General features: G+C 40.9%; 1 protein-coding gene across 1 annotated transcript in view; it reads left to right on the top strand.

Annotated features, from left to right (window-relative positions):
• RUFY1 (RUN and FYVE domain containing 1) overlaps positions 1–16422 on the top strand; it is an 81822-nt gene that overhangs the window by 848 nt on the left and 64552 nt on the right. Inside the window, exons 2-5 of the mRNA XM_036240847.1 lie at positions 9658–9831; positions 11142–11259; positions 13799–13900; positions 16210–16333. Of these exons, the coding sequence (XP_036096740.1) occupies positions 9658–9831; positions 11142–11259; positions 13799–13900; positions 16210–16333 (518 nt within the window). The remainder of the gene's footprint in view (positions 1–9657; positions 9832–11141; positions 11260–13798; positions 13901–16209; positions 16334–16422) is intronic.

The raw sequence follows: 16422 nt of genomic DNA, 5'->3' as shown, positions 1-16422 counted from the left end.
AGCCCTTGTGTAGAATTTCAGCACATTTGTGAGAAGGATGGAAACATTAAATGTATGACTTTCTAGCCTACAAGAGGCTAGTGGCTACCTATTGCAGAGTGCGGTGAGAGCGTTTTCTTCATAGAAAGTGCTGTGGGACAGAGCTGACTAAAGACTGGCGTGCTGATTAAGAAGTGTTAGTGTGCATTGGAGGTTTCTTGATTCTGTCCTATCCACTGGTAAATTTGCTTTTGAAGTCAGCACTGACACCAGAATAGTGAATTGTGAAAGTTTCATTGGTTAAGAAAGATTGAGTAAAGTTTGAAATCTGACTTGAAATTCTGGCAGTGAAAAGTAGTTCTAGAAGGTAATGAGAGGCTGCTCAACCCAGATTTCTGGTTCCCAAGCTTGCCACTTGTGTACATGTCACTGGGTGTTTGTATACCGCAACCCACTGGCAGTCCATTCTGAGAGTCAAGACCTAGGGACTTCTGGAGTCCTCTTAGATAGTTCATGGCACTAGTAAGCAAATAAAATGTGTCATTGCCTAGCACTCAAATGCTTGCAGGGTGGGGGAAAAGTAGGTTTATGGATGTTCATATGGAAATAATACAACACTTCATAAATAATAATACAAGAATAAACTTTTGTATACACAGCTGTAAACCTACTTTTGCCCCATTGTAGTTGAAGAATACTTGTTTTCCATTTATGGTAGGGTTATGAATAATAGCTAACACTTATACTGTGCTTCCTACGTGGAAGATAGTCTTAGATCTCTACGTACATTGATTCATTTTATCTTCACAGTACTACATAATAGCAGGACTGGCTTCGTGGTGTGTAATCACTGCAGGCTTTGGTTAGTGTGGGTCACCTAGAACCCGGCACTGAGGAGTGCCCCACTCTTGAAATTCTTAGTAATTTCTCTGAATTTGTGTTTTGTAAGTGAAGTCCAGTGGAACAAAGGAATATGTGGGGAAGAGGGGCCTTGGAGCTGGGCTCATGTGTGCTTCCACCTTCCACTGCCTCCTTGGAACAGGTTCTCAGCCTCTTTGGCCCACTAAGGACTGCCCTGGGGCTTCTCTCTACCTTTCCCTGACCCTAACCCATGACCACTGCTGGCCCAAGGGAGTTGGGGGTCACACCTTCTGAATCTCAGGGCAGGGCAGTCAGACTGGCAGCACCCCAGCATACTAGGCAGACAATTGGGTAGAGGCCTCACACTCACCCCAACCAGATACAGACTGTATCCCTGCAGGAAGTTGTAATGCCTTAGAACCTATGAAGGGGAGATTGACTTCCTTGCCTCTGCCAGTGTAACCAGGCCCATGTTCTGTACCATTATTATCCCTGTTTTATAAGGAGAGAAACTGAATTAAAGAGAAGTAACTTGACCCAGTTACTTAGACATGGCAGAGACAGTACTGAAACCAAGACTTCTGCCTCTTGAAACCATGCTCTTAGTCACAACACCTCAATGCCGCGATGCCTCTAATTTTATAAGTAAAATGCCATAATGTATACATATGAATTTTTAAATTAGACAATTGATAGAAAATATTACATAAATAATTACCATTCAGATCTGGTAAAAATTGTGAACATGGTTTACCATGGGCTGAAAAATGGGGAACAGCGGGGATGAGCTGTGTAGCTAATCCCGGAGGATGACCTGGATTTGAAGCTCTCTAGTAGGACAGGAATTGGGGTAGGGAAAGGAAATGGACCCTGGGTATCACACTCAGCAGAGGCCTCGGAAAAGCAGGTCTGGAGAAGATGGTGTCCCCCCTACCTCACTCCCACCTCCACCCACTTCAGCCAGGGCCCACTCATTTCTTTCTTTCCCATTTGTCTGCTTCCACAAGTAGTGAGGACAGGACTTTCTCAAAGGAAGTGGTAAAGGTGCAGAGATCCAGTGTGAGCAGCACTCTTGCCAGATGACATTTTTTTTTGTAATAGATATTAAAGGAAAATGATGTGGAATATTGTGGAATGCTCTGAATATCTGTTTTTACAATGCTATCCTGTTGGGGTTTGGTACATAGCATGCCACAGTGATCGTCATCCTATTTGCATAGTTGTCTTGTTTGTCTTGGGGTGTGTTTTTTTAAATACGGTTTTATTGACTTTTTTAGAGAGAGGAAGGGAGAGAGAGATAGAAACATTGATGTGAGAGAAACACATCTATTGGCTGCCTCTTATACGCCCCACAACAGGATGGAGCCTGAAACCCAGGCATGCACACTGACCAGCATTTGAACCGGGACCTCTCAGTCCATGGGACGATGCTCAATCTACTGAGCCACACTGGCTGGGCTGGGGTGGTTTTGTTTTTTTTAAGATAATAAATGTGCAGGGTAAAACAACAACAACAAAAAACATACAAAAGAAGACCCAGTAAAGAGGAATTTCTCCATCCCAGAAACTGTTCCCAATCCTGTTGTATCTTTCAGAGAGGTTTATACATGTGGCATGTCCTTTTATCTCTACACACTTTTCACACAAACCACAGGCTACACACACAAGGTTCCACACCTTGCATTTTGGAGTGATGCCTCCTCCTTAAGGATGAATAACAAAGCAAACATGTTTATGGAATTAACTTGCCCAGCACAATGTCGTGTTTGTGGGTACTCACTGAAGAAGGCATCCATTTATTTAAAAATCCCTCAGAAGAGGGGATGGGGGGTGGGGGGGTGGGAAGAGATAAACCACAGAACTTATATGCATGTATGCATGACCAATGGACATGGACAACTAAGCCGGGGACAGGGTGGAGGGGGGGGGTGCCAATGGGGTAAAAAGATAAAATATCTGTAACAAAAAAATAAATAAAAATTCATATAAAAAAATTATGTATTTGGCATTGGGTAGGTGGTAGGTATGCCTTTGCCTGTTCTCATTCATGGCAAATTTTATTTTGTGGTGCAACTTTTTCCGAAAGGAAGCATGATAACTTTTTCCACTTCACATTGCAGAACTCATTAAGTTAGCCATTGACATAAGTGAAAATTAGGAAAGTATAAAAATGGTTTTCTTTCTTGTTGGATGATACCATGCTGCATGATAAAATCTTTCAAGAAACCAAAAAGCTACTCAATTAAAACTTAAATCTATCCATAAGAATCTAGTCACTTCTCTATGATTCAAAAAAAACCTAAAAACCTATACAGCCCACTCCTGCTCCTGAGTACTTATTCTCTTTATCAAATGTTACAACAGGCTCCGCCCCTCTAAAAGGGTCAAGGTTGAGAAGGTTGAGATCCCTGATCAGACCATTTATTTGGCAATTCCATAAGTGTAGAATTTTGTGGCATTCTGTGTGTTGTGTTGAACTGTTATTAATGAAGCTTAGAGATGTGAATAGTTTGGCCAAGGTCACAAGCTAGTAAAATTGAAAGATAGACCAGCTTAAAAATCCTCCCAGCATGAATTTTCCATAATTCTAAATTGAGCATGAATGGGAATAGGTGACTTACCAACCAGGGGGGTGGGTGAGATGACTACAGTGCACTGCCCCATTTTCAGGAACAGTGTTACGAGCCACTGCCACCCCCACCCCCCCAGCTCTGACCATCTCAAACTCTAGTCTGCACCTTTTTTGCTTACATGACCCCCTAAAGAATATTCAACTTTTTAAAATTATTATTTTAGAGAGAGAGGAAAGTGGGGGGACAGAGAAACACTGATTTGTTGTTCCACTTATTTATGCATTCATTGGTTGTTTCTTCTAAGTGCCCTGATCTGGGATTGAACCTGCAACCTTGGCATATTGGGTTGACACTCTAACCAACTGAGCTACCCAACCAGGGCAAGAAACTTCAACTTTTAAAGTTGACATATAAAATTCTTCATAATTTTAAAGTTTATAATACATTTTCTGGCTCATTGTAAATATTGACTCTTTGAAATAAAACTGTTACATCACTTTTAAGTGTATCAAGTGGTATGTAAATACCTTAATGATATAAGCACTATCATTTTGTTGTTGTTGTTAATCCTCAGCTGAGGATATTTTTTCATTGATTTTTTAGATAGAGAGAGAGGGAGAGAGGGAGAGAGAGAGGCATCAATGTGAGAGAGACACATCAATTGGTTGTCTCCTACATGACCCAACTGGGGCTGGGATCAAACTGAAACCGGACAACAAATGGGTCCCAACCACCTGTCTCTACTTGAGCCAATTAAGCATAGACAAGGTTGAATCATATATGAGCATTTATTCCAATGTTGCCAGCAGAATGGGAGAGCAGTGGGCTGTCCCATAAAATCTGCTCTGCCCCCCTCACTTTGCCAGCTGTTTTAAAGGGTAGAGAAACAATGACTACATGAGAAGGGGCAGGAGGGCAAAAAGGAAAAATGAATTGTAAATTGTTTACAGGCAATGGGGGAAGAACAATGTGGGGATTGTAAAAGGTTTCAGGGCAAAGGGGGAAGGAATGTGGGCCAGGGGCTGCAAGGGCTAGTCGCCAGTGAGTTGCAGTGGCGAGTCCAGTGTTCCAAAAATCAGGTTGTTATCTATGATATATATATATATATATATATATAGTGTTATTGTTGTTTTTTAATCCTCACCTGAGGATTTTTTTTTTTTTTTTATCCTCACCCGAGGACACTTTTCCATTTTTTGTTCAGGTAGAGTGGGAGGGAGAGAGAGGAACAGAGAGAGAGAGAGAAACATTGACGTGAAAGGAACACATCGAGTGCCTGCCACCCGCACAACCGACCAGGGCCGGGGACAAACTGCAACCGAGGTACGCGCCCTTAGCGGGAACCGAACCAGGGTCTCTCAGGACCGCAGGCCGACGCTCTAACCGCTGAGCCAAACCGGCCCGGGCAAATATTTTTCTATTTATCATTAGATAGAGTGGGAGGGAGGGAGAGAGAGAAGCATCAATGTGAGAGAGACACATTGACTGGTTGCTTCCCAGGGCCGGGGACGAACCGCAACCAAGTTATATGCCCTTGACCAGAATTGAATCCATGACTTATTGGTCTGTGGGCTGATTCTCTAACCACTGAGCCAAACCGGGCAGGGCCAGGTTGTTACTCTTTCCATAAGGTCAAGTAGTCCCCCTTGTCTTCAGATTAGGAGAATGGACAACATTCCTGAGGTAAGCTCCTGAGGCGCACACCTCCTGGCCAGGTCAGAGTGGCTTTTCTTAAATCAGAACAAAACAATCATGATTAATATTGTAAAGGATGATTAATACTTCTTATAACTATGGCTAGTACACCACTATAATTAGTGCTCTATTCTATTATTCTCTCCCACCCCTTTCAGAACCTGCAACCCAGATATGTGCCCTTGACCGGGAATCGAACCCGAGACCCATCAGTCCTCAGACCAATGCTCTAACCACTGAACCACACTGGCCAGGACATCATTCATCTTCAAACTAATTTATTTAACTCTGGCTAGTGTGGCTCAGTGGTTGAGCGTTGACCCATGCACCAAGAGGTCACTGGTTTGATACCCAGTCAGAGCACATGCCCAGGTTTCAGGCCCAATCCCCAGTGGGGGGCATGCAGGAGGTGGCCAGTTGATGTTCTCTCACATTGATGTTTCTATCTGTCTCGCCCTCTCCCTTCCTCTCTCTCTAAAGCATCAATAAACAAAAAAATTTTTTTTTAATAAATGTTATTTAATATTTGAAAATGTTAGCTTTTTCTCCTCTTTTATTCCTTGAACTTGAATTTCCATTCCACTTCCATATGTTTTATAATTTTTTGGCCATCCTTTCATGTCTCAGCCAAAAATATGTAAATAAAAATAAATAAACTTTTCTTGTGACTAAAGCTCTAAGTATATAACAAATTTTTCTTATGGAATGAATTACCATTAAAATGATTAGAGATGCTAAGTTGACACAAGGAATTTAAATGTAATTTTATAATTATACATTGCCCTGGCAGGTTTGGCTCAGTGGATTAGAGCATCGGCCCGCAAACCAGAGTCCTGCATTTAATTCTGGCCAAGAGCACCTACCTTTGTTGTGATTCATCCCCTGCCCTGCTGGGGTTGTGCGGGAGGCAACCAATCAATGTGTCTGTCTCACACATTGATGTTTCTCTCTCTTTCCCTCCCTCCCTCTCTCTCTGAAAATAAATGGAAAAATATCCTCGGGTAAGGAAAAAACAGAGAAAATAAATAAATAAATAATTAATTATACATTAATTTTTCATGGAATTGCTTCCCTTAAGATGAGCTAAATGGTATTGGTTCTTTTAGTAGCATGTATCTGTAGATGAATATATATGATTTACTGCTAAAGTATGATAGGACTCAGCATCAATTTTATTCCAATTTTTGGTTTTTATAGATGTGATCCCTGAGAAACCTGGTTCACATAAATAAGAAATATAAATGGACAAGTTTGTTAGAGCAATGTTACTCAAGTCTTTGAACTTCTAAGTTATATGCCCCAAATCACATTGATCTATTCTCAGTAGTATTTTGTTGTTATTCAAAGAAAATGAAAATTGTCTGGCTTGCAAGAAAGGATGCAACTTAGTCGTATTAAGAAATATCTCAACCTCTGGGAAGTTTCCAAGACTTATTGAATGATAATTATGTTGTAATTCTTTTAATAAAGTTTTCTTTTGTTTTTATCCTCACCCAAGGACATTTTTCCATTTTTTGTTCAGATAGAGTGGGAGGGAGAGAGAGAAAGAGAGAAACATCGACGTGAAAGGGACACATTGAGTGGCTGCCTCCTGCACGAGCCAACCAGGGCCAGGGACAAACTGCAACTGAGGTACGTGCCCTTAGCGGGAACCAAACCCTGGTCTCTTTGGACCGCAGGCCGATGCTCTAACTGCTGAGCCAAACCGGCCAGGGCTGTTGTAATTCTTTTATATACTTAGTTGCCTTGTTTAACCCAGAACACTCAAAATTGTTGGGGACATCTAAATATTGCTTATTTTATTACACTTTTGCCAACACAATATTATTTGACCAAAAGACTTGGTTTATATTTATATGCACTTCAAATTCATTTTCATCAAAATATTGGAGCTACAGTTTGGCTCACTTAACTTATGGAACATGTTCATCAAGGTAATGGCACATCCTAGAATATTGAGACTGGCTGAAAATAATTACATATAATTTGGCGGGGTTCACTTTCTAAATTCAGAATACCCTGCAGAGGATTAGACGTGACCCCTCTCTCCTTAGACCAAGTTTTCTTAGCTAAGTGCAATAAAGCAGTGAGGGATTGGAAGCTCTTCATGTTGTTGGTGACTTGATTACTTGTAAAGGAGGCACTGTACCATGTGATGTGTGGGACATGTGTGGGACTTTCTGTGCCCAGGCAATGCATCAAAAGGATAGAGTACATTGACACTCTCTGTGGAATGAAAGAAGAAAAAGTGCCTGTGAAACAGAAAGGTACGGAAATCGATTTCCTTAAAACATCAGGGCCTGCCTAGTCCTCTACAAGACTTCCTGGATATGTATTGTAATTTGAAAATCACTAGTTTATAGACCTGGGCCCACTGTCTTGTGTAAAGTTAAATCTTTACAAATTGCTTTTATGGTTATTGTTCTGTTCAGGATTACACCTTAACTCTGGATGAAGTTTTATAATTTTTATTTCCTTTGCCCATTATCCATTTCATTAAGTTTTCAAATTTATAAATGTAATACATAGAATTATCTCAACATTTAAAAGTAATTAAGCCACCCCTACCCCAAACGCTTTACTTTTTTTTTTTTCTCCACAACCAAGATGAAATGTTTAGACGGATTTTCCTTTCCCAGAGCTAGTCAGGTTTTGCTGAGAGAATGGAGAATGTTTAGTCCTACCCAGGCTATATCAAGTCTCAATAATATTTACTTAATGCCTTTATTATAAATTATTCATAACATTGTTATTTTTAATTTAGCTACATACATATATATACTTTTAACTTTATGTCCATATTAATTAATGCTCATAAAAGAAAAACAGGTAAGCAAAGGATTAACATCCGGGATATACAGATCAATCCAAGTTAAGATGTTTTTTTTAACCAGCCTTGTGGAAACAAGGCCTCCAAAAATTAGGTTGCCTCCCCCCAAAAAAATGGGAAAGAGAGTATCCAAGTTAAGATTTAACAAGCAATTCACAGACTAGGAGACTGAACCTGACGATTAAACTCAGTAGTAACTAGACAAGTTCAAACAAAGACAATATGATACCCCCACCCCACTTCCAACTGACAAATGTTAGAAAGACCCCCAGGGTCGGTGCAGCCATGTGGAGAAGAGTGACATAGTGCAGAGATGGCAACGCCCCCTGCCTCCGAAGGGCCCTTCCTGCCTGGAGTATTTACCCACCTGGACTGTTAAGAGTTGAAGGCCTACATTTTTACAAAGTTTCTTTGATAACAGTTTTCTAGGTTTGAGGGGACATTTGGCAAGCATCTGTCCTGGATATCTATTACTGATTGAACACAGTTTTTAAACCTCAAAACAAAGCTGTTAGAGTTTTGTTTAGGTGGGTGATGGGCTTGTGAAAGAATTTATAACTGAGAAAAGAGAAAAAAGGGAGGACATTTATTTGTCTTTCCCCATAGACAAGGAAAGGACCCATGTACTGACTGGCAGTACAAGGGCAGGGCAGAAAGAGCGAGTTGCTCTTTTATTGGGGGCTTTAGGGAGGGGGTTGTATTTGAAGTCAAACAAATGTGGGTCTGGTGGTAGTTGCTTTGAGGAATATAGGTTTGTTGATTCTTTAGGAGACAGTTTTGCCAGTGCACCATATGCCTGGGAGTAAAGAGAAAAAGGAGTTTCACTTGAAGGGGTTGCAAAGAATTGGAAAGTGGAAGATTTGTTTGAAAGGTTAAAGGAGAAGGGAAGTTTCTATTCATTAGAGGCTCTTTGGTGTGAATTACTTTTGACATGCTAAAACTGCTGACAAGAGCCCATTCCTTATCTATTTAATGTTTGGATAGAAAGGTGGTTTAAAGTTGCAGACACCAGCAATCTCCATGTTTAAGTACCAGATGCTTCTCATAAATTGGGGGGGGGGGGTTCATAAAATATGCCAAATCCTATCTTCTGTCCTTACAAAAAGGACAAAGTTAATGGCTTTGAAACGGAAAGACAGCTGAGTTTATTTTATTCTAACGCTTTTATTTACAAAAGTGAAAACTCATCGTACACTAATTGTGAACCAAAGGTGAGCAACAATTTGAATGTGAGTCAGAAATGAATGGCAGATGATAACCAGAAAGATCGAGGATGGCACCAACACCAAAGAGCAGGTAGCAACACCCAAAATGGTGACCAGCCCGCAACACTACGTCCACACACTCTGTGGGTGTGGCCTCGCTGGGTTCATCCAATAGAAATGTCTGAAGGTGGAGCACCTTCTCCAGCTTGGGGCGGGGCTTCCTGCAGTTTGAGCCTATGGGTGAGCTGAAAGTAGAATGCTAGGTGGGAGAGAAGACAATAACACAAAAACCATTTGGGAGAGGCCTTTGGTGCCCAGGTGATCCATATGCGGCTGTGACCTCCAGGGATCAGGGGCTGGCTGACTGTAGACCCCAGTAATCCGCACATTTGCACCCTGTGCTGACCGCCTGCTTCCCACCTGGCCAGCCTTGCTTTTCTTGCCCCGCGTCCAACCTCCTCGCCCAGAGCACATTCAGTCCACTGAGGAAGCTGTACCTGCTTATGCCCTACAGCTTCCAAGGGCCAGATGACGGAGGAGCGTGCCAACCTGATGCACATGATGAAACTCAGCATCAAGATCTTGCTACAGTCGGCCCTGAGCCTGGGTCGCAGCCTGGATGCTGACCATGCCCCCTTGCAGCAGTTCTTCGTGGTGATGGAGCACTGCCTCAAACATGGCCTGAAAGGTGAGCCTGAGGGCATCTGGGGTTTAGCATGTACTCATCAGTGCCTATCGTTGTTCTAGGTGCTAGCAATGTACAAAATATACAAGGTCCTGCCCGCAAGATGCGACATTCTTGAGCAACGCTGTCCCATAAAAATTGTCATACAAGCCACGTGTGCAATGCTTAATGTTCTAGTAGCCACATTTAAAATATATATATATTAAAAGAAACAAGTGAAATTAGTGGTAATGGTATATTTTATTGAATTGCGTATGTCCAAAATACCATTTTGATAATCAGCATTAAAAAGCCTTATTGAGATGGTTTGCATTCTTTTTTATACTAAGACTTGAAAATCCACTGTGTTTTATATTTACAGTATGTCTCAATTGCACTAGCTACATTTCAAGTGCTCAGTAGCTCATGTGGCTTGTGATAACCTTGGACAGGAGTTCTAGGTGAGGAGGTAGATGATAAATGCAGAAACAAACCAACATAATTATAAAATGCTACAAATTCAAGAAAGCAAAATGGGTTAAATGATAGAGAATCAAGGGAAAAACCTTTCAGCTAGGGTAAAAGGGTAAGTTTTTGTCTGGGGAGGTGAAATGTCAGCTGAGACATACAGGAGAAGAAGGAGTCAGTCATGCAAAGATTTGGGGAAATAAAAAATAAAAAAACAAAAACCGGGTTCAAAGGTCCTAAGTGGGGCCATCCTTGGTTTGAGGAAGACACCAGGTACCTGGGGGATGCTGAGAGGAGGGAGGTGGAAAGAACTGAATATGTAAGCCTTTATAAGTCAGGTGAAGAATTGGATTTTATTCTAAGAGTATTTGGAGGATTTTAAGCAAGGGGAAAACATGACCTGACTTCCATTTTTAAAAGAACCCCAGCTATGTGGAATACAGATTGTAAGGGTGGAGAGGTGATGCTATTAGTAGCACTGACACTCATTAGGAGGTTATCACAGCAGTGCAGATGAGGAATGGTGGTGGATGTCCATTTGAAATCAAGCATTGATTTTGGCATCAGGTAGGAAGTAGAAAGGGGAAGGATTTCGCAAGTGATCATATGAGGGACTTGTTTTATCTCATGGACAAGTAAATACTTGGAGAAAGAGCATAGTAGGTACATTAGAGAATCCCTGTTCCCAGAAGAAGGAAGAGCTCATTTGTTACTTGGCCTCTCCCAGTCCCCAGGACTAAATCTGAAGAATTAAGTGGGAGGATTAAATCTGAAGCATTTATTTGGCTTTTAGAAGAGAGACCATGAATTCCTGAAGACATTTTGCAACCTCTTCTTATGACTAAAACTTTTGTTTTTCCTTTTAGTTAAGAAGAGTTTTATTGGCCAAAATAAATCTTTCTTTGGTCCTTTGGAGCTGGTGGAGAAACTTTGTCCAGAAGCATCAGATATAGCCACTAGTGTCAGAAATCTGCCAGAATTAAAGTGAGTAAGAAATCATTACACTGATTTGATGTTTTAAAAACTCCCTCATATTTACCTATTTCTCAATTCTTTGCTGATAAAACATTTTCTAATTTAAGTTCATGAGCCACACTCTACTTAGACTTTAGTCTCAGTTCTGCTGCTCATTAGCCACATGATCTTGAGCAAGATTTACCCCTTTCTGAACTTCAATTTATTTATTTATTTTTCTTCCTTTATTGATTCTACAGAGAAAGGAAGGGAGAGGAAGAGAGAGATAGAAACATCAATGAGAGAGAACATTGATTGGCAGCCTCCTGCATGCCCCCCACTGGGGATTTGTCCCACAACCTGGGCATGTGTCCTGATTGGGAATGGAACTGGTGACCTCTTGAGCATGGGTTGATGTTCACCCACTGAGCCACACCAGGCAGGCATCAGTTTACTTCTCTTTAAAATGGGGGTAGTGATTCCTGCTTGTCACACAAGATTATGTAGGGTGAAAGTGGATTGTCATAGAGAAGTAGTTACAGGAGGAAAAGGAGTCATGGTTACAATCCTGGAATCACTGCTTCAGATATATCTGGGAAGTTTTCTGAATAAAAGTCTGGACCAGATTTTAGATTCCAGAACAAGGGACATTTGTGAAAAGGCTGGGACTAACAAATCATTTCCCATGTCTTGATTTGTCCTTGGATCCCTATTATTGACTCAAAATAAATAACTGGACAGAACACAAACAAGGCATCATCATGGACTCTCATTTAGAAGAGGCCCTTGGGCTGATGCAAAAGAGGCCCCTGGGACTACCCAGCCTCTGTTTGACTCTCTTCCTGTGGAGCCAGCCTGATCCATCTTCAGACAATAATAGCTACCATTTACTAAGGGTGTGCCATGTGCCAGGCATTATGCTAGGGATGTTTCATTACCTCATTTAATCCTTCACAACAAGCCTCTAGGAAAGCTATTGGTATCTCTAGTGACAGGCATGGAAAGTGAGACTCAAAGTGGTTGAGTAACATGCCCAAGGTCCCTTGGCAAGAAGCGAGTAATAGCCAGGAAGAGAACACATGTCTCTTGGACTGAAACCCTCTAAATCCCACCAAGCCCTGTTACTGCAGAACTCTGTGAAATAAGCAAATTACAGGACAGCATATATAACATTAATTTTTGTTGTTTTTTGTAAAAAGGGGAGAAAAAAATAAGAATTTGTATTTGTTTTCATGTGCCTAAAAATATTTTGGAAATAAACCTAAACTAAAAACAGTATGTTAATGTATGGGGAAGGGGATCAGGGGAAAAATTAAATATTAAACCATACATACATACTGTTTTGTAGGCTTTGTTCCCATTTCATATTAGATTTTAGACCTCTTTTCGTATCAGATATTCATTCGCATCATTTTTGAAATGGGCACATAACCTTCCGTTGTCCAGTTCATTTGTTAAATGCCCCTTTGGGCTTCGTAGTTGTCTTCAATGCTCATTCCCCAAATAGTGCATTGATGACCATCCCAAACATACCTCTTGTACATCCTAATCATTTCCTTAGGATGTATTACTAGATGTAGGATTCTGATAACCAGCAGCCTCCAAGCTGCCTGCTGGAAGAGTTGTGCCAATTTAACCTCCACTGAGCAGCCTGTCAGTGTCCATTTTTCACATCATGCCATTGTTAAATACCTCTTTTTTTTTCCTAGATTTTCTTTCCTTTTCACTCTGGTTCTTTTTTTTTTTTCCTCATCATTTATTTGTGGGGTGGTGGTGGTGGAGTTGGGATGTTCAGAGCCTTTTGTATTGATGAAGTTAGATGAACCCTGTGGGCCTGGCTCCTGAGGTCACTGGGGTGCACAGCCAGGCTGTGGCCCTAAGAGCACCCTCTGGTGCAAATACTGATCACAGCAGTACCTCTGTACAATGCATCTAGGTCTATGGTTGGGAAGCTTTCTTCCAATGTTTAAAGCAGGCCTTTTCAAGTTTGCACCTTTGATATTGGTTGCACAACAATGTGAATGCACTTAACACTACCAACCAATACACTTAAAAAGGTAAGTTTTATGTTATATGTTTTTACCACAGTTATTTTTAAATTGTACCTTTGAGCTAATACCTCAGAAACTTTGTGAGACTTCAACACTTTAACAAGCACTAATGATGTTGTGTATTAATCTTTGAAAGACTATCCCTTACACAAAACTAATCTAATATTTCCTGGATCCTGTGAAATTTTATTAATATATCAAAGTTTTATCTGATTGTATTTGTTCCAGGAATCAGATTTTTGTGGTTTAAGATTTTTTTCCTCTTCTGTCAAAATTAAAAACGATACAAAACACGTCTGTGATACAAAAATCAAACAGTACCCAGAGAGATATATAGTGAGAAAACTGCCTTCCCTGACAATGTGCGCCCCAGTCCCCAAAGCAGCTATTCTTATAATGTTCTCTGCATTCACAAGCATGAATGTGTGTATCTCCAGGGCTAACTTGTCTTTTTGTGTTGTTTTTTTTTTGTTGTTATTGTTATGCCATAACAGTTTGATTGTCTACTTGAATTCTAGGACAGCTGTGGGAAGAGGCAGAGCTTGGCTTTATCTTGCACTTATGCAAAAGAAACTGGCAGATTATCTGAAAGTGCTAATAGACAATAAACATCTCTTCAGGTATTTAATCACCTATCTTTGTTTGTCTTTTGCTTTGAATTAAAATAGAGTCTATAATATATAGAGCTTTTATTCAAATTATTATTAATCATAACTTCTCTGGCTTACTTTTAAAATAGTACTTTTTTTTAAAAATATGTTTTTATGCCCTGGCCAGTTTGGTTCAGTGGTGAGAATGTCGGCCTGTGGTCCAGAGAGACCTGGGTTCGGTTTCCGCTAAGGGCATGTACCTCGGTTGCAGTTTGTCCCCGGCCCTGGTTGGTCGTGCAGGTGGCAGCCACTCGATGTGTCCCTTTCAGGTCGATGTTTCTCTCTCTCTCTTCCTCTCTCTTCCTCCCACTCTATCTGAACAAAAAATGGAAAAATGTCCTCGGATGAGGATAAAAAAATTATTTTTTAAATTGTTTTTATTGATTTTTTCAGAGAGAAGAAGGGAGAGAGAGATAGAAACATTGATGTGAGAAATATCAATCGGCTGCCTCCTGCATGCCCCCTACTGGGCATCGAGCCTGCAACCCAGGTATGTGCCCTGACGGAGAATCTAACCAGGAACTCTTAGTCCATGGGAAGACACTCAATCCACTGAGCCACACCAGCTGGACTAAAATAGTTATATTTTATGTTTTGAGCACTGATATCTGAAAGTTGATATGAATGACTGAGATTTATATTACTTTCTATTTTTTAAAATCATTTTGAAGATAATTCTTCAAAAATACCTAAGATTAGGTAGTTGACAATGTACTCCATTAAATTTCAACAACATTTTATTTATTAGTTTGGATAATAACAGGAATAAATGACTTTAGAAGTAAATGCTTTTTGTAATACCTTACCTATTTTATTTATTTATTTTATATATTTACTTTTTATCTTCACTCAAGGACATTTTTACATTTATCCTCAGATAGAACAGGAGGGCGAAAGGGAGGAAGAGAGAGAGAAACATTGATGTCAGAGAGACACATTGAGTGGTTGCCACCTGCACAACCCCAACTGGGGCTGGGGACAAACTGCAAACGAGGTATGCACTGTTAGCGGTAACTGAACCCAATACTCTCTGGACCGTGGGTCAATGCTCTAACCGCTGAACCAAACCAGCCAGGGCATATCTTACCTATTTTAGGATTCCATATCCAGTCTCTAAAATTTTATATCTCCTAGCATCAGTCAAGACTAACTGGCTATCTCTGAAATTTATGACTGGTTCATATTTGATATTTATTTATTTATTTTCTTTGTTGATTTTAGAGAGAGGAGAAGGGAGAGAGAGACAGAGAGAGAGAAACATCAGTGAGAGAGAACATCAATTGGCCCCCCTCCTGCGTGCCCCACACTGGGAATTTGGCCCACAACCTGGGCATGTGCCCTGACTGGGAATTGAACTGGCAACCTCTTGGTGCATGGGTTGACGCTCAACCACTGAGCCACATTGGCCGGGCCATATTTGATATTTATAACTATAAGCAAAAATAATCACTATGAAAGGAATTTTTTTGTAGAATATGAGACTTTGTAAGGGAAGAATCTAGAGTTAATTTTCTTACCTAATTGAAATAAAAATATCTTTTACAGAATGGCCTGCCACCCCAAATTTTTCATTATTTTCAAAATCATGGCTTATTATTGCTATATCTTTACATGATAAATACTGATTTCAAATATGTCATATCCTTTGTACTTTGAGCATAGTTACACTGAGTAATTTTGAGATACAGATTATGTCTTAAAAACTGATTCTTAAGACAGTAAGTTCTCATGCACGTGCACACACACAATAGTAAATTAGCAGATCAGTGGTGACCAGAAGCAGTCAGAGATGGGATGAAGCCCCACTGCAAACAGCCATGGTGATGGCCTTAAGGAAGTAAGAGCAGCCAGTGTTGCTCTATTGGACATGTGGAAGAGGGAAGAATTTTATTCTTGGGTGTGGGAATTGTTCACAGCAATGTGGAAAAAGGAGCCTGTGGGGACAGGAGGGGCAGAATGATGGTCAGGAATGTAGAAGCCAAGAGGAGGTGAGAAGGACTGGCGCCAGGGTCCAAATGGCAGAGTTCACCATAGACCAGAGCTAGAAAGAGCCCTTTCTAAGCCATAGGAAGAGAAGAGAGGCCAGAGAAGAAACAGCAGCAGTTGCAGCAGGAGAGGGAAATGAAAGGTGGAAGGAAGTTCACACAAGGGAGCTTCTGGCAGCCAGGCCATGAGCTGAGAGATAGAAAGGCAGGTTGTTGGGGGTGGGGAGAAGGGTTGGGGAAAAGGAGTGGTGAGGGCATTCCTGAATGGCTCCCCTGGCTATCAATCTCTTGCAGTGAGTTTTATGAGCCAGAGGCGTTAATGATGGAGGAAGAGGGGATGGTGATCGTCGGTCTGCTGGTGGGACTCAATGTTCTTGATGCCAATCTGTGCTTAAAAGGAGAAGACTTGGATTCTCAGGTAAAGCGGGAAGTTGGATCCAGATGAAATTATTTCTCTAGGCCAGGGATTTTATGTAGAATCTGCAGACAGTGCTGAACCTCAGACAG

This window comes from Molossus molossus, unplaced genomic scaffold (assembly GCF_014108415.1).
Source record: "Molossus molossus isolate mMolMol1 unplaced genomic scaffold, mMolMol1.p scaffold_m16_p_4, whole genome shotgun sequence".
Taxonomy (NCBI): domain Eukaryota; kingdom Metazoa; phylum Chordata; class Mammalia; order Chiroptera; family Molossidae; genus Molossus; species Molossus molossus.
This window is presented reverse-complemented; position numbering and strand designations above follow the sequence as displayed.